The 26,859-nt window shown below is 38.2% G+C and overlaps 1 protein-coding gene across 1 annotated transcript; it reads right to left on the bottom strand.

The window, feature by feature from the left end:
* LOC127430949 (G-protein coupled receptor 4-like) lies at window positions 1–22,442 on the bottom strand. The gene is made up of 3 exons (XM_051681079.1): window positions 21,765–22,442; window positions 20,929–21,007; window positions 1–128 (listed from the first exon to the last, which is right to left on the bottom strand). The coding sequence occupies exons 1-3, from the start codon at window positions 22,440–22,442 to the stop codon at window positions 1–3; spliced, it is 885 nt and encodes a 294-aa protein (XP_051537039.1).
* Window positions 22,443–26,859: the final 4,417 nt, after the last annotated feature.

Here is a 26,859-nt window from a genome sequence, read left to right as displayed (position 1 = left end):
CTAGTTCACATCCTCCTTAGTAGCTGATTCCACTTGGCCCCTTTTGGCTTCTTGTCCTCTTTGCACCATCTTGTGGGTGGCCATCCCACTTCTGACACCAAATGTGAAGCAGTAGATATTAAAGTCCACTATGAGATGTGAAAAAAAAATTCAGGATCTTAAAAAAATGATGGCCCAACTCGCAATAGCACCAATGTCCAATGTGTTACTCACATGTAAGTATATATATATATATATATATATATATATATATATATATATATATATATATATATATATATATATATATATATATATATGTTAATTATCTTTTATATTGCAGGTAACTATAACTGTTCTCCCCTTTAGAACACACAGACATGGTTTCATCGGCTTCCGGTGGCACTGCATTGGCGCAACATGGGTGTGACATCATAAATGTTAGCCACTGGAGAGCGCTCGGGTTAGCCACCGACACAGTCTGAAAAGTCCGGAAGACCGACTCTACTGACACAAACATGAAACAGGTAAGTACAAATAAACAAACAACATTGTGTGTGTATGACCGGGAATGTATGAAAACAGAGGGGAAAATGTATGTGTGAGAAAAAATGTCTGTGCACTAAGGATCGGCATGTGCACCCATGTCTCCAAAAGCGGATAGCAGTAGGGGAATGAATGGAGTGTTTGATGTGTGTGTATGAGTGCCAGTGCTGTTTAGCCAACAGGGATGGTCCACTCCATCACAATCTGTAATAATTTAATTTACAATTAGTGCTTTGGTTGAAAGAGATCTAATGTTTAGTAGCCCTATCTTTATATGTTTAGCTTCAATTTTTTTTTGCTATTTTCAAGTTTGACCTTAATCAGTGTTTTTCTATTTTTAAATTATTTAGCGAGTGGTTTGTGTTTGGTAGTTCGGGGAACAGACACAGTCTCTATGTGATATCTAGGTGCTACAGTCTATGTGTTGTAGTTTATGTGACCTGTGTGACGTCTCAAGGTAGCTTGCAGACAGATGGTTAAGCCATTCTGTCTGCTTCCTGAGCTGGGCCCCAGTTAGTCAAATACTATCACTATTAAAACTATGAGCCAAATTACTAGAGAGGAGAGCGGCACCTTCCCTGGAGGGATGGAATTTGTCTCTTTTTAGCAAGTCAGTTCTACTGACTTGCTAAAGAGAGACAAATTCAAATTCTACTGACTATACTTTTCTCCGGACACCACTCAGGAATCCACCCATTCAGTGACACTAATCTACTATAAACCTCGTCACCACGATGAGCAGGGAGGGAGCCAGAGCATATTACAGTGTCTGACATCGTTTTTGCAAGTTCACACACCTCTTTTACATTATCTCTAGTGATATCAGACTGGCAAAGCCAGACATCGTTAGTGCCGACTTGAATAACAATTTTAGAAAATCTATGTTTAGAATTAGCCAGCACTTGTAAATTTGATCTGATGTCAGACACCTGAGCCCCCGAAATGCATTTAACAGTAGTGGCTGGAGTCTCTATTTCCACATTCCTTACAATAGAATCCCCTATATCAAGGGCTCTTTCAACATGATTCTCAGTGGGTGCATCACTGAGTGGGAAGAATCGATTGGAAATTCTAACAGCAACGGGAGAGTGGTGTTGCTTTGCTGAGCGTGTATGCCACAGAGACTGCTTTATAGCCAGAACCAAAGTGTGTGTGTTGCTTGCTGATGGAAGAAGCTATAGTAAACATGTGGCATGCAATGCAGGAAACAATAACTTGAGCAAATGCCATGACTTACTGCAATTGTTTGTTTGTTGTTGTTGTGGTGGTGGTTCTTGAGCGGCGAGGGTTTGAGATTGATGTGAATCCCTCACACAATTGTTTGCTGTTGTTGTGGTAGTTCCTGATCAGCAGAGGTTTAAGACTGATGCAATAATCTGTGTAAAAAACAGGAGAAAATTAATGCACGCAGTAATATACACCCAGTTGAAACAGTAGAAAAGCAGAAAAAAAACTAAGCACATGGTAAAATGGCAAAGTATAAAATGAAGAACGTAGAGGAATAAACAATGGTAAGAAGGCTAGCAAACTACAAACACAGACTTGTGCAGCGTCAAGTGAGTTCTTTAATGCACTCTGTAATTAAAACAAATCTTAACTTATACTTCACAGCAGATGCACTGGATGACAGATAATATCACAGCAGGTGAACCTAAGGTCAGATTATACTGTATATTATCAAACATATAATGTGTTTTTTAGATGTTTATAATGATTGATTATGATAGATAAGATACAATCCATACATGCTTGTCAGCTATGCATGCCGCCATTTTTGTTGCAATGCAAAATGTCATTCAGAGTTTGTCTCTTCATAAAAGCATACAAAAGGAGGAGCATTGAAGGTTCTAAAAACCTATCCCTTCCACTTTCCCAGCCCCGGAAGTTGTTGTGACATATGGAATGGGAGAAAGTTCGAGTGGAATGACTAGTTTGTATATTTTTTGTTTGATGTCAGAAAACATGACCGCAGCACTGCATCAAAACAGTGCACTCTGACGGTAACAGCTTTAAACTTTTATTTAGTGATTGTTTGAATGTAACACATAAAAATAAAGATATTGTGATGTTGAAAGAACTATTTGAGCAGCTGGTTCATTACGACAACTGCTTCAGTCCCACTTTTGCTTGTAAACAGCAGCACAAATGCAGATTGCACAGGTTCGATCAAACACGTCTGAGCCCAGCCTAGTGTTATTACACCGGTTTGATCGTAGATGTGAAAGAGTTAAGAGAAGGTTTACATCAGCCCCAATATTGAAACATCAAGACCCCAACCTTCCCAGCCTTTGTGGTCGAAGTGGATGCATCAGAGTTGCATCGGGCGGTCCTATCCCAACGTCACGGTACTCAGCTAAACTATTTTCTTGTGCTTTTTTCTCTTATTCATCTCTTATTGTAGCAGCCATTAGATGGCAGATCATGGACAATATTCAACAGGCCCATCAAACCAACCCCCCTCCTGTAGAATGCTCACAGGTTAAGATCTTTGTACCACAAACACACAGAAGGCAGGTAATGCACTGGGTTTATACTTCCCTCAGTTCTGGTCACCTAGGCATCCATCGAACTATAAAGTTAATCAAGAATTGTTTCTGGTGGTCTACCATGAACCGGGACATTACTAACTATGTTGTACTATCTGTGCTCAGTCATGTACCCCCAAACAGCTTCCTGCAGGCCTACTCAAGCCTTTGCTCATCCCATGACATCCTTGGTCGCATGTGACCATCTATTTCATCACTGACCTTCCTTCTGAGAAATACACAATCGTAAAAGCAGCCATTGACCGGTTCTCCAAGGCCTGCAAGTTGGTGCCAGTGAAAGATCTTCCCACCGCCATGGAGTTGGCAGAGGTACTGTTTAATCATGTCTTTCATGATTATGGATTGCCGGAAGACATAGTTTCGGATAGGGGGCCAAAATTCACGTCACGAGTATGGAAGGCTTTTTGTAAACATCTTAATATTAACATCTGTCAACGTCAGGCTATCTCCCACAGTCTAATGGCCAAGTTGAGTGGCTTAATCAAGAGATTGGAAGATTCCTTTGCTCCTTTTGTAGCCAAAATCATCACGAATGGAGTCGATTCCTGCCCTGGGCAAAATATGCCCAGAACTCTCTAACATATGATTCTACTGGACTAACACAATTCCAATGTGTATTGGGCTATCAACCTCCTATGTTCCCCTGGTCGGGAGAACCGTCAGAGATGCCGGCAGTGGATGAATGGATAAGTAGCAAAGAGACCTGGAATGCAGCCCATGTTCAACTGCAGAGGGCTATACAACATCAGCGCTTACAGACCAATAGACGCAGATGTGCTCATCCAGATTATCAGCTTGGTAAATTGGTTTGGTTGTCCACCAGAGATCTGCACCTTAGGCTACCATGCAGGAAATTGTCTCCTAGGTACGTAGGTCCTTTTAAGATTCTCCAAAGTATGAATGCTGTTACATATCACCGTGAATTGCCCACTAATTATAGAATCTCTCCTTTGTTCCGTGTCTCACTGTTAAAACCAGCTCACCCCTCCGCATCTCCCAAGCAAACTTGTCCTATTCCTCCTCTTCTAATTGACAGGAGCCCTGCTTATTTTGTCAAAGAGATCCTGAACTCTTGAAGGCGTGGACGACTTGTGCTCTGCCTGGTTGAATGGGAAGGATATGGACTGGAGGAGAGATCATGGGTTCTGGCTGATGACATATTAGACCCGACTCTAATCCAGGACTTTCATAGAAGTCATCCCCATTGTCCCGCTCCCAGACCTAGGGGCAGACCTAGAGTCCCACGAGGAGTCATTCCTAGAAGGGGAGATTTTGTAACATCTGTGCCTGCGGTTCACCCTCCTGCTCACCAGAGGGAGCCATCACCTGAATTTTAAGACTAATCCATCTTCCGCTTCCCCTTACTTAGGCCTCTTTATAACACCATTGGTTAGTCCATCTTTTTGAAGTATTACCTTTGCTATCTCTCTGCATATGTGTGTGTGTTCTGTTCATGGACTTACTGTCCTAAGATTCTGCTCTTTGTTGTTTATGACCAGTGTTACTACGGCTGTGAACTTTTGTTTTTTGCACTTATGGTGGTTAAAAATCTCCTCATGCTCCTTTGAACTTTGTTACTATTTTGCCTATTGCAATTGCCAGCTTTGTTGTCCTGATTCTTAATAAATCCATCCTGCAAATGGATCCTCTACCATCTACTTCTGCTGCAGTGTTACAAACCAAATGATTTAAGCAGTTTATATTCTGCAAATTGTGGTTTGGGTTCCATTCTGTGTAAATTAATTACCATTTGCATGCCCTGTAAATGCGGACTTTTTCATGTAAATTAGATTTCATGATGATTTAGTTTGCAATAGCTCTCAATGGCCCACTCTCAATATCCATTTCATATATCATATCTGATAAACACACCTAGAACATGCTTAATGTTTATGTAAATAAATGAGACAGACAAGGAATTGATGCACGAGTGAGTCAATTTGGCTTGGTGACATCTATTTATAAAAGTTAAATAACTAAACATTTTTACTTTTTTACATTACATAGGCTATTTTACTTATGGTACAATACATTAAGATTCATGGAGAACAGAGGAAGAATCATTTTTCAGCACAGTGTAATTAAAGAACAGTCTGGACAAAACCAGACAGCAAATAACAAATAAAACTAATAAACTAAAGAGCCCGAATATACCATTGTGACAAAACAACAATGAATCCGGTAAAAGTACATTAGAGATACATAACAAACATGTTTACAATAATTATTAAAATTAGATAAAATGCTCTTCTCTTCATGTAGTTTTCCTCTCTCTGTCTTTCTCTCTCTTGACTGCTTCAGAGCTCTAAGAACAGCCAAACAGCAGAACAACTGAATGGAGAGAAATAGAAGGAACTGCAGCAAGAAGAACCACATTTGTACATTCTGTACATTAATGTTGAGTGAGACTAAACCAATCATGCAAACCAAATAGGATCCAGAAGGTATCATCCAAGCCACAGTGGAACAGATCACTCTATATCTGAGAGGTTTGAACTTCAGAAAGGTTACAGGATGAACCACTGCTAGGTAATGCTCAACACAGAGCAAACACTGTAACAGAGGATGACTGGTGATGGCTAAACTTTGCACAAACAGTGCGACCACATTGACACATGGAAATCAAAATGTCAGTACGAAGAACAAACTATTCAGAGAGCTAACAATCTCACAAACAGAGAGATTTAGGCTAAAGGATCCTGATGCAACTCCAGTCATCAATAAGTCATATAGGGCAGGGTTGTAGCTAATGGGGTGAAAGGTGGTAACGATTCTAGGGGCCCACAACAAATGTTAAACTGTATATTTTCATATGAAAGTGGCCCAGAACAATATACAGTCAGGGGTTCCAGAATTCCTTGCTAGGGCCCTGGGAGTGGGTAGGAAGTCCATACAGGAAATGTATGATATACACAGAAATCTCTGATTTGCTTGGTAGCCAAATGAAATGAGCTGTGGAGATGGTGGATGCTTCAGGTGTGGTGGAGTTCACTGTAGAGTAATTCATTTCTTACGTGACTTTTCAGCACAGATGCTCACAAAACATTTGCTTTGAAAGTGTGTCCGAGGAAAAATTCAAAATAAAAATATAGAGGATTTATTTGCAGAAAATGACAACTGGTCAAAATAACAAAAAAGATGCAGTGTTTTCAGTCTTCGAATAATGAAAAGAAAACAAGTTCCTATTCATTTATAAATAACACAATACTAATGTTTTAACTTAGGAAGTGTTCAGAAATCAATATTTGGTGGATTAACCCTGATTTTCAATCACAGCTTTCATGCGTTTTTGCACGCTTTCCATCGGTTTTTCACATTGCTGTTAGATGATTTTATGCCACTCCTGGCTCAAAAATTCAAGCAGGAATTCAACAGACACTGGAATGGCTGCCATACATGTAGAAATTCAGATTTAAAAAACATTTGGAGTGGTCTCTTCATTTTTTATTTATTTATTTATTTTTTTTCCAGAGCTGTAATTTAGACTCCATGAAAATAAGATTTATAGATTTATAGATTATAGATAAATAGATTTTTTTAGATTTTCTCACCTGCAGATTGAGTGTCCATATTGTCTAGAAGTACATCAATCTCTTGTCTGTTTTGTATTCTGACTTCTAACTTAAGCTGTGCCAAATTTATATGTGCAAATCAAATGTGACATGTCAAATAAAACAATACTCATGCAAATATTTCAAGTAAAAAAACAAAAAACAAAACACAGATGGTCTTCCATTCAAATTGTTTCAAATATTTGAATAGCAAATAAAATGCAGTTTATTTGTATGTGGAAAATAATATATATATATATATATAAATAAATCATAGCTTTAGTTGCATTGAACGAAAACATAACTATTATTACAGATGACAACATACAGGGCCTTTAAATAAAAAGACAGAATCCAGTAATAGGCTAAGCTTATATTCAAAGTATTTTGTTGCACCAATAAGTGCAATTAGCAATAATAAAACATTTGATCCCCATTTAATTTCACAATTGACAGTAAATTATTTTATTTTATTTATTTATTTATTTATTTAGCCACTTTACCAATATTAACAACACCTGAAAACTTTTTCACACCCAATTTCTATATTTTCAATAATATATATATAATATATATATTATTTCTGATAGTGGGTAGACAGAGTATTGATCAGATTTTTTTTTCTCTCTTCGTGAGGTTCTAAATGACTTACAGTAATTACAGTTGGAATACAGTATATGAAGACAAAAAAGCCAGTGAAATTTTTTTCCTATAATCAAAGAGCATTAGAAAAGAAGATATTAACACATTAAGGTAAACTGACAGCTTGGTCCATTCATTGATGTCCAGGCATTAAAGACCCTGATTCTGTTTTGTATTTGCCCTTATGAAAATAGTTCTTGCATAGGACCCATCTATAGTTGAGAAGTGGTATTAACATTTAGTGGTATGGTATATTACATTTTGGTGCCTCTGGCACATGCCGCTGGAAGTTGTGGCACATCCGGTGGCATATCCGCTTGTGAGTGGCATGTGCCACTAGAAGTTGTAGCACATGCCACTGGATTATGTGGCACATCCCTCTGAATTTTGTGGCATTTCCGGTCATTAAAGGCATGTGCCACTGAAATGCCACTGTATTTTAAGGCATATTGTAGACGCTGTCAACGATACATGCCAGTTTAGTCAACGGTAGTGATCGTGCACAGACATACTGTATAAAGCACGTTGCATCCAGACATTAGATTTTAGCAGGCTGCCCGCACCTAAATTGAATAGATAAGCAAAATGGATTGTTTTACACTGCTGTTTAGGTCTGTCTCGTGTTCCGCTGTAATGCACGTTATGCGTGAAATGTATTTTATTTTCTTCTAATAAAGCCAATGTCATTTAATTACTCATGTTGGTCTTTTATTACTTTGCTTAAACAACATAAGCGTTTTATTTTGAAAATGGTCACTGTGCTCTGACAGCTTAACTATTTAAACTGCTTAACTTTTCATTATATTTGTGTGGTTAAGAGATGTGATTGTGATCACCAATGTATAATTGTATTCTTTTGAGTCTATGTAGAGTAGTGGCTACAACTGTAAAATTTAAAGAGAGAGAAAGGACAATTGCCACCAATAATTTACATTCAGGTATGGCTTAGATCATTTGTAGACTAGCAATGTGGAATATGACAAGATTATACAGTGGCACCTTTTGTCCTTTGTCTGGAATTACATATGAAAGGCACCCACAGATGAAATCACATGTGTCCTGGACATCTATGAACTGGCAATTTAATTAATGCATACTTTAATGTATACTTCCATTCCTCTCACATTGTAAAAAAGAATAGCAAAAGAGAAATATATATCTTAATCTATAATTCCTCCAAATTGTTTGCATAAATGAAATTTAAAGCCACCAATACTTAACCACATTAATTATCTTCGATTTCTGTATTTTAAATTAACTTGTAATCATTCCTACATTGAGATACTATTCAGTCAATAGTACTTTCATTACTATATATAATTTCATTACACTACTCGACGTTGTGTCGATGTAGTGACACTAGGGGTCATTCTTGGGAGCCCGAGACACCTCTGGTCTTTGATAAAAGGCCAATGAAAATTGGCGAGTGGTATTTGCATGCCACTCCCCCAGACATGCAGGTATAAAAGGAGCTGGTATGCAACCACTCATTCAGATTTTCTCTTCGGTGCCGAACGGTCATGCTCACTGAGCTGAATTCTTACTGTTCATTCACCTCTGCTGGATCTGACGGCGCATTCCACACACACACACACAATATCAAACAAGCCACTTACCTTTTTTTCCCCTAACAAAATAGCCCGTCTAAACTGCCGACTCCACAAGTGTCACCCACGTATCTCAAAATACAATGGCATGTGCCAGTCACTACCAGACGTGCCACACATTTTTCATTATGGCATCATACGTTCTGGTGCCATTGGCACCTGCTGCTATATCTTGTGGCACGTGCCAATGCTACTGAAACTTGGCACATTCAGTTTTTAAACACAAACCTTTGCCATAGTAAGGTTTGATTGATTTTAACCAGATAAAACAAATGCATGCAAATACGAATGCTCAACCTGATCTCATGAAAATTCGTTAAGAATTTACGAGTTGGCTATTTCGTATGGTCTCGCACGATGTTGTTCGCATAAACTCTGACTTAATCACGTGCAAATTCCCGGATGTCTAAAGCGGAAGCACAAGTTCAGCGCACGAGGCGTTAAGGATATACTTATTAATATTATGCCCTTGCCCAAACCCCTTATCTAAACTTAACCAATCAGTAGAGTGTGTAAACATGATAGGAAGATGTTGTGTGTGACAAAAGCAAGTAATTGTTGCATATTAGATAGAAACGATGTCCAGCGACATCATTGGCTGTAGTGAAAGTCGTAGGAACTCAAATGAGTGCAGCCACACGATATCATACGAATAAGCCAAATTTAGAAAAGTCGTGAGAATGTGTAGGAATGCAGCATTTACCAAAATCTATTTACAGTAAACTCACCCAACTACTAATAAAACTTTAATACCCTATGGATCCAGAAACTGAAAGAACAGATTTATAACAGATTTGCACATGCCACTGAACTTAGCGGCATGTGTGGTTGTTAGTGGCACAATGCTGTCTGTTCTTTCAGTTTCTGGATCCATACAGTATGAAAGTTATATTAGTAGTATTTTAAAGCTCAACTAGTGACTAGTCGAGAGAGTTTACTGTAAATAGATTTTGGTCAATGCAGCATTCTTTGCATGCATTTATGTTTTGTCCGGTTAAAATAAATTAAACCTTTCTATGCTAAAGCCAATTAGAACTTTGGCAGGAAAGTGGCAGATTTTAAGGTTTCTGAGCTAGACCATGATCTAAACCCATCAGCATTGTAGGGTTGCATCTTACTCTCAGTAACTCCAGCAGATTAAGAGTGCAGCCAACCTAAACATGCGTCCCACTACATCCTCCACTTGGATACAATGACCTGTTAATATGAGATTAAGAAAAAAAAAAAAAGAAAAAAAAAGTTAATTGAATTACCTTAAAATCCCAGAGTGATTTAAAAATGAAGGTCTGTTCTTGGCCCACTTTCTAGAAATGGCATGCATGCCAGTCACCTGTGATGCATTTTAATAACTTTTTCCAAATTCTTCATGTCCTACGCGGCAAGCTGTTAAAAGTTTATAAACTTACATGTACTATTACAAATGATACGCATTAGATAATTAAAGTTAATTAACATTTACCTTCTTTTACATGAACATGCAATAGACTTACAATAAGAGCCAGACTAAACTATACAGAATACATTTCAAACCCTATTGTAGCACCTCATTATTTTACACTTACCACAAAATTAAGTGGTCCCCAGGCAGGCTCAGGGCTCTCATGCTGACTGACATGTTAAGGAAAAAAATACATAGTGTCTTCAGGTTTAAGGTCATTTTAAGAATAAATCAGGTATTACCACAAAATACTCCAATAAAAGAGGTAACTTTAAATTTACAACCATAAAATGTTTAGCAATACACTATCAAATATGATAAGTTTCAATGAGAGAAATTTTTGAATGATCCATTTTCTCCACCTGGAAAAAATGCTGGGAGCATGACAAGCTTAAGAATGATTTTAAATAAATTCTGGATGCCTCATTCACATGGGTTCACTATTATCCAGCGATACTTCATTCATTAGCTAATAGCTAATTCGATTAGTTAAAACAACACCGACAGTAGCAACTTCAAACAAGCCACTTACCTTTCATTTTCTCAATTCTTTTTCAGCACAGTAAATTCAGTAAATTCCATACAATGCAAATGATTGTTGGCCAGAACTTTGAATCTACACAAATCACATAAAGGCAGAATAAATGTAATCCTTAAGACTCCAGTGGTTAAATCCATGTATTCTGAAGTGAGATGATAGGTGTGGGTGAGAAACAGATCAATACTTAAGTCCTATTTTTCTATAAATCTCCATCTTTGACCAGCGAGAAACCATCAGTTTGACCACCAGTTTGACCACCAGCAGGTGGCGATATGCATGAAGAATGCGAATCACCAAAAAACAAAAGAAGAAGAATGTGGAAGTGAAAATGAAAGTGGAGATTCATGGTAAAAAAGGACTTAAATATTTCTCACCCACACCTATCATATCTCTTCTGAAGATATGGATTTAACCACTGGAGTATTATGGATTACTTTTATGCTGACTTATGTTATTTTTGGAGATTCAAAGTTCTGGCCAACATTCAATTGCTTTGTGAGGACCCACAGAGCTGAAATATTCTTCTAAATGTCTTTGTTTGTCTTCAGTTTCATCTACACCTAGGATGGCATGATGGTGAGTAAATGATGAGAGAATTTTCATTTTTAGGTGAACTATCCCTTTAAGTCTTTTATAACGTCATTTTTACTTTAAATATTTCCATATCTGCTGTTTTATTTGACATATGTTTATGACGTACATATGAAGCCAAGCACATAAAACCTTGTGTCTGTTTTGTTGTCAATCTTCAAAACACAGTTCAGAGATTTCCAGTTTATACAACCAGAGAGACACTGGGCCTTCACTCCTCAGGTGACAAACTTTTGATTCATTTTATATCATGCAGAATGATAGTCATTGTGGTTTGTTAAAGTGAATACACCTGGTAAGTCATTTAATCTTGGCATGCTCTGTTTTTTTATGAGATTATGGTTGTTATAAGTGGTTGCTATTGTGTGTGTGTGTGTGTGTGTGTGTGTGTGTGTGTGTGTGTGTGTGTGTGCAGTTTGTTTTTTCAATTAAAATACTTAATCAACATCACCTTTTTGCATATTAAGAGTTACTATTGAGAGTGTTGGATCAAACCTGATATCTTCTCATAACACAGGTACGTACGGTATTTTCTCCTCATAATTTTAAATGCTTAGTCAAAAATGTGCATATCATGTGTTTACTGTGCTAGCTAGTTTAAGATGTATAAAGATGCCTACCATCATACAACCCCAATTCCAAAAAAGTTGGGACAGTATAAAAAATGATAGTAAAAACAAAAAGTAGTGATTTGTAAATTATATTCACCCTTTGCTAAATTGAAAACACCACAACTACACATTATATGGTTTTCTCTTATGAATTTTTATTTTTTATTTTTTTTATGTACAGTAATTTCAAATCAGATGATTGCAACACGCTCCAAACAAGTTGAGACAGGGGCAATTTAAGACTAATAACAATTTTACAAATTATAATAGCAAGGCAATGTGAAACAAGAGATGTTAAACAGGTGAGGCAATCGTGTCATAGTATATAAGGAGCCTCCAAAAACAGCCTAGTACTTCAAGAGCAAGGATCATTCAAAACTTGTCAATTTGCCAACAGATGCTTCAGCAAATAATCCAGCACTTTGAGAACAATGTTCTTCACAGACAAATTGGAAGGATTTGGGGCATTTCACCCTCTACAGTGCATAAAATAGTTAAAAAATTCAAGGAATCTGGTCAAATCTCGGTGCGTAAAGGGCGAGACAAAAACCATCTCTGATCCCTCAGACGTCACTGTCTTAAAAAACATCATTCATCTGTAATGGATATTCATGAACATGGGCTTGGAAATACTTTAGTAAACCTTTGTTAATCAACACCATTCACCACTTTCACCACCATTCACCACCAAGTTAAGATTTTACTATAAAAAGCAGAAGCCCTACATCAACACTGTCAAGAAGTGCTGCCGACTTCTTTGGGCTCAGCCTCATCTTGAGATGGAAAGTAGAACAGTGGAACCATGTTTTTTGGTCCGATGAGTCCACATTTCAAATCATTTTTGAAAAACACAGCCATCGTATTCTCCAGGCCAAAGAGGAAAAGGACCATCCATGCTGTTATTAGCATCAGGTTCAAAAGCCAGTGTCTGTATGGGCCAGGGGTGTGTCAGTGCCCATGGCATGGTTTACTCACACATCTGTGAGGGCACCATTAATGCAGACAGGTATGTAAATTTTGGAGCAGCATATACTGTCATCCAGCACAATCTTCTCCAGGGCCGTCACGGAATTTTCAGCAGGAGAACATCAAACCACATATTGGCCAAATAAGCAGAGACTGCGGGTGCTAGATTAGCCTGCCTGCAGTCCTGACCATCTCCAGTTGAGAATGTGTGGTGCATTATGACGCACATAGCACAGCAACAATAACTACGTTTCCATCCAAGGATTTTTTGCAGAAAAAGTTTTAGCGCATCAAAATAAAACTGATGGAAACACAAATCAACGCTAATGTGTCGACATAATATTTTTCCGTTTAACTCTAGCGCACAAACTTTATGTCGATACTTCAAATGTTGCGAAAAACTGGTTTGGAAACACTTTTTGTCCAGAAAATTGGCATTAATGCAAAAATGTAGTGTCACATGACAGAGTTTACACCAATAGTTAGCTTGTGTTAATCATGACAACAAGGTATACATCTGTAAAATCCAATTTATTGTATGTGATTATGGATTGATCTTAAAGGCATGGCACAGATCCGATGCTGCAAACATGACACTTCCAGGAGTGCCAACACAAATATCTCGTAATGCACATCGACAAGTGCACAGAGAACAAATGTATGGCCACTCTTTATGATTAATTTAATCGTGGTAGCCATCAATTTATTTATTAAAGTTGCTTTTTCACACCATTCAAAATAACATACGGCAGTCACAGAATTAGCCCACAATACAATAAAACATATTTCTGTGCACAAAGACATTTAAAATTAAAAATAAATACACAATACTAGGAGAAAAACATCAGTGTGATTTTTTGGAACACTAACATATAGCCCAATTCTATTAAATTATTGTTTAGCTTACTTTTGAAAAAATGCCGGCAAAATTCCCTGTATTAAATTAAATAAATTACCAAATGAAAAAAAAATAAAAATAAAAAAAATAATAATTATATAGACCTATATATGCCTTTTTACACAAACTTAAATTGGCTTTACTCTGTTCTGTAGACAAAAAAAAGTAGGCTGAATGACGTTCTCAGAATGTTCTACACTTTTTTCAAGACTATAAACTATCAGAACTATTTGTCCAATGCGGAGTTCACTTTCAGAAAAAGAGCTTTTGAACATTTAAAACTTTTAAATATTTTAAATCTAAACCTCTTTACCTCGGATAGCATTTGCTGAGCTTCTTCAGAAAATTTCAATTGCAATATGATGCTAAAATTAATTTTAGATGACAATCAAGTTCAGTTGGTCGTTAAAAGTTGCTGGACAAATATGCAGGACACAATGAAGTTGTGATGGCAATGCTTTAGATTAGATGATTGTCCAAAATATCATATTGAATATCAGGAATGTATCATATGTAAACCCTGATATTACACCGCATCAGTTTTTCTTTAATAGCTGTGCACACAGCATATATACACATAGATGGATGGTCCTTATACTTAGACCAAAAGTTTCTCCCACTACATGATGCAGGTCACCAGCTTGAACAGGGCAATGATGATTCGCTTTCGGGTCGGTACCTACGATAGGCGCAATATCAGGACCAATATTACAGTCCTATCAGAAGGGCAACTGCTCCCTTTTGATTGCTATTCTTTCTCTTCTGATTGCTTTTATTTGTGAAATTAAAATGACAGTAAGCTGGCTAATTTCAATGAATTGTCTCAATACTCTCCCCATTTACCAGAATTTCAGAGGAAAAAATTAGGGACATCTGGGAGGCAAATTAGCGTTAAACACACATTTCTGTATGGAAACGGCTTAAGGGCACATTTCTTTTGCGTTAAACCAAAACTTATGCGACAAAGTGTTTTTTTAGGCATGACGTCATCTTGCACACCATTTTTATCGATAAAAGGCCATTTGAATGGAAACAGTCAGAAGATGGCAAATTTCACAAAATTTGTTTTAGGCATTTTCACTTTGTCTGTAACAAAATAGTGGATGGAAACTAGGCAAGTGACCCCGTATATTTGTGCAGCTGAAAACCTGCATAATGGATGAATGGGGGAAAATTCCACTCACTTTTTAAACTTAAACTTTTGTCTTCAGTGTCTAAATGCTTAATAAGTGTTATTAGAAGAAATGGTGATGTTTCACAGTGGTAAACACTTGACTGTCTCAACTTTTTTATTTTTTTTTTTGGAGTGTTGCAATCATCTGATTTGAAATTACTGTACATAAAAAATAAAATTAAAAAATAATTAAAAAATGAAATTCACATGGTAAAACATTATATAATGTTTAGTTATAGTGCTTTCAATATAGAAAAGTGTGAATATAATTTTCAAATCACTCCTTTTTGTTTCTATTAGCATTTTTCCTACTGTCCTAACTTTTTGGGAATTGGGGTTGTACATACCGTCACACATATGTGACGGTTAATAATGGGCCCCCGCAGAAGGGCATCACACATACAGTGGTGGCCAAAAATATTGGCACCCTTGGTAAATATGAGCAAAGAAGGCTGTGGAGAAAAAAAAAAAGAAAAAAAAAAACACAACTCTGCACTGTTTATCCTTTTGATCTTTCATTTAAAAAAAAAAAAAAAAAAAAAAAAAAAGTCTTTTAAATGAAGCAAAACAACTGAAAGAGGGGAAATATAATTATTAAATAAACATTTTTCTCCAAAACACATTGACCACAATTATTGGCACCCCTAGAAATTCTTATGAGTAAAATATATTTGAAGTATATTCCCATTCATATTTTATATTTTTAGTGCACCTGGGTGACTAGGAACATGAAATTGTTCAGCCATGACTTCCTGTTTCACAGGGGTATAAATATGAGGTAACATAGGCCAAATTCCCTTAATCATCAATCATAGTGGGTTAGACTAAAGAATATAGTTCTGATGTGTGGCAAAAGGTTGTTGAGTTTCACAAAATGGGAAGTGGCTATAAGAAAATAGCCAAAGCATTGAAAATGCCCATTTCCACCATCAGGGCAATAATTAACAAGTTCCAATCAACTGGAGATCTTAAGAATCGGCCTGGAAAAGGAGGTGTGTCTATATTGTCTCCACGCACAGATAGGAGGCCAAATGGCAAAAGAATCACCAAGGATCACAGCTGGAGAATTGCATAAATTAGTTGGGTCTTGGGGTCAGAAAGTAAAAAAAAAAAAAAAAGACTATTAGACTATCACCTACATCACCACAAGTTGTTTGGAAGAGTTTCAAGAAAAAAAAAAGAGCCTCTGCTCTCATCCAACAACAAACTCAAGTGTCTTCAGTTTGCCAGACACTGCTGGAACTTCAAATGCAGCCGGGTTCTATGGTCAGATGAAACAAAAAAAAAAAAAAGAGCATTTTGGCAGCAAACACCAGAGATTGGTTTGGTGCACACAGAGATGAAGTAAAACTCAATGCCCACGGTTAAATGTGGTGCTGGATCTTTAATGTTATGGGGCTGTTTTTCTGCCAGAGGTCCTGGATATCTTGTTCGGATATATGGCATTACGGACTCTAACAAATACCAACAGATAAAAACCTGGCTGCCTCTACCAGAAAGCTTACAATGGGCCCTGGTTGGACCTTCCGGCAGGACAATGATCCAAAACAAACAATCGAAATCAACACAAAAATGGTTCACTGACCACAAAATTAATGTTCTGCCATGGCCATCCCAGTTCCCTGACCTGAACCCCATAGAAAATTTGTGAGGTGAACTGAAGAGGAGAGTCCACCAACACGGACCTCTGAATTTGAAGGATCTGTAGAGATTCCGTATGAAGGAATGGTCTCAGATCCCTTGCCAGGTGTTCTCCAACCTCATTAGGCATTATAAGAGAAGACTCAGAGCTGTTATCTTGGCAAAGGGAGGTTGCAAAATATTGAATAAAAGGGTGCCAATAATTATGGCTGGAGAAAAATATGTATTTAATAATGAGATATTTCCACTGTTTCAATTAAAGATTTTTGTGATTTTTTTTTATTTATTTATTTTTTTTTAATGAAAGATCAAAAGGATAAACAATGCAGATTTGTTTTTTTCACAGCCTTCTTTGCTCATATTTAACCAAGGTGCCAATATTTTTGGCCACCACTGTATGTGTTTCTGCAACAGCCAGTTACGTTACAAGCTGGCAGTTTCAAATCGGCTTTCACGCCAACTCAGGCTGCACTGGTCAAGCGCCTGTAATTTATATTCACTAAAACAGTTACTCATATAGTCTTTTGAAGCACTGGATAAGTTTAATTTATACACATACTGTACATCCAACTCATCACCAAAATACCATGATAAAAAATTTAATAGCTCATATACGCACCTTCAACACATCAAACTTCCTTCGATGCGTGCAGCCATATTTGTTTACATTAGTAGCGATTATCAGTCGTCACACAAACAGCTACATTCAAGAGTCTTTTCAAGCACATTGTATGTTTATGTAATAAGCAGACAAAAAAGAAAAAGACAAAAAAAAAAGGACTGTTCATTGGAGCGATGAAGAGTGTATCAGTCCATTTTCGATACCAAAAACTGGATTCTAATTAATCTTACACAAATGATGACCCTTAAAATATGTTATGATGACTTGTAATCACTCGTATAATTAAAAAGTTGAAGAGTTTGATCTTTAATCTTGTATTGTTCATGTTTTAATAGTCAGAAAAACTAACCATGCATCACAAACACCTTGCATTTGATATGTGTCTGTTTATGTGTAGTGTCACACCTCCATCATTCTCTGCTTCATCTGCCTTCAGGCTTGTACTCACTACTAATTCTAATCAGTACCACTTGTCACCAATCACCCCTCATCAAGGACTCTAAACTAACATCGCATTAAAAACCAAATATGTATATATTTAAAGTACATAAATGCAAGGTTCAAAATACAGACAAGCCTATTCGAGTAAACATTTGAATAGACACATTTATTTTACTTCTGTGAAAAATTACTAAAATAATTTAACTAAATAATAATAGCAGTAGTAGTAGTAGTTAGTAGTTTTTGTTGTAGTATCTTTTGGAATATGATGCATGAAAAAAACAGTGAAGATTAAGAAAATATTTTGACTTATTGTGAGAATTAATACATTGCTCCACGTTCCATCTTGTTTTTAGTTGCAGTCTTGAATTGTACTAATTATTTTGTGCTTTAATTTTGAGAACAATGTCATTATGCAATATTTCTTAAAGGGTAAAAACCAAAGATTTAGCTATCAAAAGTTATGAGAATAAAAGTATATTTTATTAGCATTAATTATCAGGGTAAATTTTGAAAAAAAGAATTTAGTGTTCGGTCTTCCCAAATGATCATTATAAATCTGAGACTGGGCTTCCACAGGTGGCACACACTCAACACCTGATATGCAAATTTTCTGAGACAAATGAAGACCCAACATTCAAAAAAATATGATCATACTATATATCTGTGTTTTGACAGGATGTCAAGCTTACTGCATTAATATCTGTGGCAACAGAACAAGGTTACGCTGGGTCATTGATGAAGTGTTTGATTAAAAAAAATAGCAACTACTTTATAAAACCCTGTAACATGGGCTAGCAAAAGCAAATTATACATGCAGTGTTTATTGTTCACTAAAAAGTACAACGAAACACAATTGTAAGACCATGAACAAGAACCAGAGACAATGCACACAGGAAAACTACAAATTAAACCAAGTTACACACAGCAATAACTGACAAAATGATAATGGCAAACATATGGGCTATAAAACATTGATGAACAACAAACAGAAAACACCTCAAATCAAGCCCATTGTATATTGGGGCCACGGTTTGTTCCTGGCAGGCAGCAGATGCCCTAACCCCATGCCTACCCTACTCCTAAACATATGGAGCCTGTAAGGCAGAGTAGACTGGCAGGAACTACGGATGGCAATTTTCTCCCATGGTGTCAAATCAATAAGTACAAGAAACAGGAACAAGAGGAACTGAAAGCACAAGACTTCACAAAAAAAAAAAATAATAAAAAAAAAATAATAAAATACACACACATTACAAAAGACATATGTACACAAAACCCATTTCACAGCCATATCTGATAAACACACCCAGAATAAACTTAATCAGTTTGTAGTAGGTCAGTTTGCAGTGGGGGACTTCTCTCAAAAGTGAATGACAGAGGATTACACTGGAGCCACATTTGTAGTGGCATAAGCAGTTTATAAAAAAGGTACATTTACAAAGACTTTTTAATGCAGTAAAGGTGCAAAAAGTTTATTTACACAGGAATTATTACAGTTGCGGGAAACAATGTATCACAAAAAGCTGCTGTCTGTCGCCCAGTGTAAAAACAATTCTGTTTTTTTCCTTAGAGTAAAAACATTATTAATGAGTAAAGTAACTTAATTTTGTAAAATATCACAATTGCAAGTTTTGTAAAGAATTGAGGCAGGAGAGTTTGGCAAAATATTTCTGGTAAAGGAATGTAAATCTGAATGCTTCAGTGGAATCCAGTTGTACTCATAATTTACTGCGGTGGATTTTTTTTATGCACTGGAGCTTAAAAAGCCGTCATAAACTTTGCCATTGTCATGACAATCACAGCAAGAGATAAGAAATGTGCTCTCATAAGGCAAAAGTCGGGTAAGAGATACTTTAATTCTCACGACTGATTTATGTAAGTTGCATTTAAAAGTGTGTAAACACACATTTTCGTGGTATAATATAGCAGAGGCATAAGCCAGAGAAGTCTTCCCATGGCCACAGCATGATTATACAGATACATACAACGTGAAATGATCGCTGACTGTTTGTGCATCCAGATTGCTTTGTTTTAAAGCTACCCGTAACTACTTCTCAGCAGCATCCGTGCTGCTCTGTGTTAAAGCATTTAACATTCAACTTTCAGTTGAGTGAAATGTGATTGATTCATGTGTTAATACACACTGCATTAATAAATCAGTAAACGCATTTAGGCAGAGGGATTATAAGACTAGTCTTCCACTGGCCATGGCATGATATACAGGGTGAAATACTCGCTCAATTTACTGACTTACGCTGCTGAACTGCTCCGTGAAACAGCTCCCCTTAACTGGGAGAATGGGATGAGAAAAGCTGACTCTGGATCAGCAGCTGCGAGCAACGTACTGGTTTGTGTACACAGACAAAATTTCTTAATTTCTCAAAAATATTTGACATTTTTGTTCTATAATAAACAAGTAATTTGATTCGTGAAACAAAGTTTTGATGACATTTGGTGGCATTAAAAATGATTCCATTCAAGTTGTATCAACATGCGCGTTTGCAGTTGTATGCGATCAACCAGTGGCGTCTGTACACACCGTGGATCAGCTCAAAACAAACGTGCACTGAGATGATTTCTGAGATATTCATCATCAGTCTTATTCCTTGAACATGTTAGGTTGGCATTCCCCACTGAATTTTATCCTTACTTTTGAAAAACATCTCAAGTTGACTCTGGCATTGTCGATGGGCACAGCACTTGATGACATATATGATGCAGGTTCAAGTGTTGGACTTTGCTGCTTTAGGTAAGACAGTGGTTATTCTTCATTATTCATGTTGGCTGCCATGTTGATGGAGAAACAAATCATGCATATTCCAGTTATTGAGTCTTTATTATAAATATGACGTGAAGACCTACTGATTGTAGACTTTCTAAATATCTGTTTGGTATGTTGTTTTGACGTGAGTATTGTACAATAGATAGCATGACCTGTAATGTCTCTACATATCTCTTGTATTTGTATTGAATGCACAGCAGAAGAGTGATGATTAGAAAAAGTAACTCAAAAGAAATGCAAAAGTAACTTAACGTTTTTCTTTCCATTATAAGTAACTATTTAATTCATTTAGTTACTTTTTAAGAAGTAACGCAACATTCTGACAAGTTACTATTAAAAGTAGCATTACCCAACACTGGTCCTGACTGCTTGAGAGCTCTGAGAACAGCCGAAAGGCAAAACAACTGAATGGAGAAGAGGAGTAGGAACTGCAGAGAGAAACAGATCAATATTTAAGCCCTTTTTTACCATGAATCTCCACTTTCATTTTCACTTCCACATTCTTCTTCTTTTGCTTTTTGGTGATTTGCATTCTTCGTGCATATCGCCACTTGCTGGTGGTCAAACTGGTGGTTTCTCGCTGGTCAAAGGTGGAGATTTAAAGAAAAATAGGACTTAAGTATTGATCTGTTTTACACTCACACCTATCATCTCACTTCAGAATATATGAATTTAACCACTGGAGTCTTTATGGAATACTTTTTTTATGCCTTTATGTGATTTGTGTAGATTCAAAATTCTGGCCACCAATCATTTGCATTGTATGGTCATACAGAGCTGAGATATTCTTCTAGAAATCTTCATTTGTGTCCTGCAGTAGAGAGAAAATTATACACAGCTGGGATGGCATGAGGGTGAGTAAATGATGAGAGAATTTTCATTTTTGGGTAAACTATCCCTTTAACTGAGTAAAAACTGGAACAGACAAATGCATCTTACAGAACTTTTTTTTTTTTTTACATTATAGGACATGATGCACACAATAAGAAAAGAAAAACATTGAATTGGCAGGTTTTAAAGTGAACAACTGCATGAAAGTTTTCCAGTCCGCTGCAGATAAAGAACAGGCTGTACAAAACCAGCCAGAATAAAGCAAATAAATCCAACAGTGAAACTCTCAGAAATAAACTGTTGTGTCAGAATGTAAAACAACCCTGAGATAATAAATGGTCCATATATGACAACCATGCTCACAGTAATTATTAGAATGAGATAAAACGCTCTTCTCTTCATGTGGTTTTCCTCCTCTCTTTCTCTCCCTCTCTCTCCTGGTCCTGACTGCTTCAGAGCTCTGAGAACAGCCAAAAGGCAAAACAACTGAACAGAGATACATATTAGGAACTGCATAGAGAAGAACCATACACTAATATATTTGTTTTGTGATACTACACTTAACATGCTAAAACAGGAGCCCAGACTAATTATCCAGGCAGCAGTGGAACAGATCACTCTGTATCTGAGAGGTTTGAACTTTAGAAAGGTTACAGGATGAACCACTGCAAGGTAACGCTCAACACAGATCAGACACTGAAACACAGGACGACCAGTGATGGCTAGTCCCAAAGTGAAATTTGTTAAAACCTTGAGACTAGAAAACGAGTGAACACAATCCATTACAGTCAAGAAACTATTCAGACAGTTACCAATCTCACAGACAGAGAGATTGAGGTTGAAGAATCCTGATGCAACTTCATTTCTTGTTCCTGAGACAATGAGCCATATAACATATGAGTGTGCAGGAAGACCAAACAGGAAATTGATGATCCCCACACAAATTTCCAGCCTGGTCATTATATCAATAGAAAGACTTGTGGAGTTTGAGAATGCTTCAGGCGTGGTGAGGTTCACTGTCGTGTTATTCATTCCTTCTTTGTTTGTCTTCTCAGCCTGGAGGCTTACAAAACAAATAAATAATCTTTTAAATGTGACCTGTATGGGAAAAGGAATAAATAAAAAATAAAACAAAATCACAAACACAAACACAAACATAAAGTGGTTAAATGGAACATCTTTCTGAATAAAGGACACCATTTATGTACCATTTGTGTCCCAGTGTCTTCTTACTGAACTGAAATAAACTACTAAACTTAGTCACATAACTTAATAGATTTAATAGTGGAAATGCTTTATTCCTAAACAGTACAGTAAATTTGTTGTTTTATCATTTAAAACACACCACACTGACAAAATAAACATGATGTGTATGACAAAAGTCATAACAAGTCATCCTAACTTTTGAAGGTACATTTTCAATTCCAGTCTATAATTATAGTGTAAAAGTAACCAGAAAACTCCAACAATAAAATTGAAAATTTGATAATATTCTATCAATTCTCACAAAGTTATATTTATTTCGTAGCATATGTTCATACTGAAAATCTTGTGATTGTAATTAATATTTCCCTTGAATGGGTTCCAAGACAATCACTTTCTGAAGCAAACAGAGCTCAGTCCTAAGATACCTAATAGCTAATCCAGATATTCAAGCTTATATAATTTGCCTATTACCCTTATGCAATACCTGACAATGACAGTAATATTTTTGCATCTTAAAGGGATAAACAAGGGGGAAAAAAGAGTTTTTCACCTGAAGAGTGAATGTCCAGTCTCTTTGGCTGTGTATTAATCTCTGCGCTGTGTTTTGTAGACTGGCTTTGTAGCTGTCAAGGATATGTGTGCATGGTCTCATTTATTACATTGCATAAAAAAAAAAAAAAAAAAAAAAAAATGCAAATACTTTAAATATATAAGTGCAAAGTGCAAAATATCAGAGTAAACATTTCAATAGAAAAATGTATTTTACTTCTGTGAAAAAATAAATAAACTTTTTTCCATTAATGAAAATAATAATAACAATAACAATAATAATAATAATAATTATTATTATTATTATTATTATTATTATTATTATTATCTTTTGGAATATGATGCATTAAAAAACAGTGAAGATTAAGAAAATGTTTTGACATTTTGTGAGAATTAATACATTGCTCCACATTCCATCTTGTTTTTAGTTGCAGTCTTGAATTGTACAAATTATTTTGTGTTTTAATTTTGAGAACAATGTCATTATGCAATATTTCTTTAAGGGTAAAAACCAAAGATTTAGCTATCAAAAGTTATAAGAACAAAAGTATATTTTATTAGGAATAATTATCAGGGTAAACTTTGAAAGAAGAAATTAGTGTTCAGTCTTCCCAAACGATCTATATAAATCTGAAACTGTGCTTCCACAGGTGACACACACTCAACACCTGATATGCAAATTTCCACAATTCAAAAAAAATGATCATACTATATATCTGTGTTATGACAGGATGTCAAGCTTACTGCATTAATATCTGTGGCAACAGAACAAGGTTACACTGGGTCATTGATGAAGTGTTTGATTTAAAAAGCAACTACTTTACAAAAACCTGTAATGTGGGCTAGCAAAAGCAAATTATACATGCAGTGTTTATTGTTCAATTAAAAGTACAATGAAACACAATTGTAAGACCATGAACAAGAACCAGAGACAATGCACACAGGAAAACATCCTGGTTACTTGCGTAACTTCCATTCCCTGATGGAGGAAACGAGACGTTGTGTCGATGTAGTGACACTAGGGGTCACTCTTGGGAGCCCGAAACACCTCTGGTCTTTGAAAAAAGGCCAATGAAAATTGGCGAGTGGAAAATTGGCATACCACTCCCCCGAACATACGGGTATAAAAGGAGCTGGTATGCAACCACTCATTCAGGTTTTGTGCTGAAGAGCCGAGACAAGGTCCCGGCCATTTCAGCGGGTAGTCCAGCGTTGTGGCAATAGCGACACATAGTCTCTTTCCCTCCATCAGGGAACAGAGGTTACGCAATTAACCATGACATTCCCTATATGTCACTCACTCGATGTTTTGTCGATGTGGTGACACTAGGGGTCCCTATACGTAACGCCACAACTGGCTGAACTGTGTTACGTGAACTGGCGGTGTGTGACGGGCAGACCACTGTGTGCCTCGTAGCCAGCGCACCAGGCCGACACGTAACCTCCTCCAATGCTGTTATGAGTGTCGAACGGCCCTTCAGGGACAAGTTGACTGCCCAAAAGATAGAGAGAGGCTAGCCCAGTTGTGGCCTCTTATCCTCTTTTATTTTTTCTCTCCCCAAAAAACAAGTGAAATTTGTTAACCGACTGGGATCACCAGATCTACGTTGGGGGGTTGTCCCTCCCAAGGGGAAGACATCGCAGAGACCACACCCCGCCCAGAGAAGGGGGGGTAGGTTTGAGTGGAAATACGTCACATGGTCTTGCCGAGCTTTTTCGGAAGTATGTCATGTGGAGAAGTCCCATGGTTGGTCCTACCCTACGGGGGAGGAGTTTCTACAAACATGGTGACTGGGGCAGAGGGGGCTCTGCCCAAGGAAGACGCAGTTTACCAACAGGGAAACGAATTAGCGGAAGATATACATTGCACAGGGTTACCTATGGGGAACCAACACATGCGGATCACCTACCCCAGTACAGGGCTTAGTTAGCAGATGTACTGAGCCGGCAGCGAGTTTCTCCGCAAACTCGTCAGCCACAGGGCTCGGAGGAAATCATCCAGGGAACACAGTTTGTGAACACTACTGGGAGTCAACAGCGCATATCTTCAGCTCAGGGGAGGTGAAAGGCACTATGCGCAAGCGATACACCCAGCCAGCTGTCCCAGACTTACCTGCTTGTGCCTGCCACTACACGGGACGAAACCAGTTCCACCCGGAGATTGTAGAACCTTGCAAAGGCGTTGGGTGTTGTCCAGCCCGCTGCTCTGCAAATGTCTGTTAGAGAGGTGCCACTAGTCAAGGCCCAGGAGGCCGCCACACTCCTGGTAGAATGGGCTCGTAGCCCTGCCAAGGGCAGCACGTCCTGAGCGTGATATGCCATTGCTATGGCGTCAATGAGCCAGTGGACGTTTCTCTGCTTGGAGACAGCGCTTCCTTTCCGTTGTCCACCAAAGCAGACAAAGAGCTGCTAAGAGACTCTCTGCGTGCAATCCAAATAGATGCGTAATGCGCGCACTGGACACAGCAACGTCAGGGCTGGGTCTGCCTCCTCCTGGGGCAGTGCTTGCAGGTTCACCACCTGATCCCTAAAAGGGGTCATGGGAACCTTGGGCACATAGCCCGGTCGGGGTCTCAGGATCACGTGCTGATCACGTGCTCAGGCTCATTTCGCTGACAGAGAACGCTTGCAGGTCTCCTACCCTCTTGATGGAAGTGGATGCAGTCAGGAGGGCAGTCTTCAAAGAGTGTTTCTTAAGCTCATCTGACTGCAGGGGCTCAAAGCGGGCTCCCTGTACACCCTTAAAAACTACAGAGAGGTCCCATGAGGGAATGAGGTGTGGTCTGAAGGGCTTCAACCTCCTGGTGCCTCTCATGAACCCGATGATCAGGTCGTGCTTCCCTAAGGACTTACCGTCCACTGTGTCGTGGTGTGCCGATATAGCGGTAACATACACCTTCAAGATGGAGGGGGACAGCCGCCCTTCCAATCTCTCATGCAGGAAGGAAAGCACCAATCAGACTGCGCATCTCTGGGGGTCTTCGCTTCGGGAAGAACACCACTTAGCGAACAGACGCCACTTCAAGGCATACAGGTGTCTCATTGAGGGGGCCTAGCCTGATTGATCATGTCTACCACCGTGGGTGGTAGGCCACTTAAGTCTTCTGTGTCCCGTCCAGGGGCCAGACATGGAGATTTCAGAGATCTGGTCGCGGGTACCAGATGGTGCCACGCACCTGAGAAAGAAGGTCCTTCCTCAGGGGAATTCCCCGGGGGGGGGGGGCTGTGCGAGGAGCGTGATGTCCGAGAACCACGTCTGGGTGGGCCAGTAGGGTGCTACCAGGACGACCTGCTCCTCGACCTCCCTGAACTTGCACAGGGTCTGTGCAAGTAGGCTCACTGGGGGAAACACATATTTGCGTAGTCCAGGGGGCCAGCTGTGTGCCAGCGCCTCTATACCGAGAGGTGCCTCGGTCAGGGCGTACCAGAGCGGGCAGTGGGAGGATTCTTGGGAAGCAAACAGGTCTACCTGTGCCTGCCCGAATCAACACCAAATCAGCTGGACCACCTGAGGGGGGAGTCTCCACTCTCCCCTGAGGGAACCTGCCGTGACAGCATGTCCACTGCAGTGTTGAGGTCACCCGGGATGAGAGTGGTTCGCAGCGACTTGAGGTGCTGCTGACTCGAGAGGAGGAGACGACAGGCTAGTTGTGACATACAATGGGAGCGTAAACCGCCTTGACAGTTGACATAT

Source organism: Myxocyprinus asiaticus, chromosome 40, assembly GCF_019703515.2.
Source record: "Myxocyprinus asiaticus isolate MX2 ecotype Aquarium Trade chromosome 40, UBuf_Myxa_2, whole genome shotgun sequence".
Taxonomy (NCBI): Eukaryota; Metazoa; Chordata; class Actinopteri; order Cypriniformes; family Catostomidae; genus Myxocyprinus; species Myxocyprinus asiaticus.
This window is presented reverse-complemented; position numbering and strand designations above follow the sequence as displayed.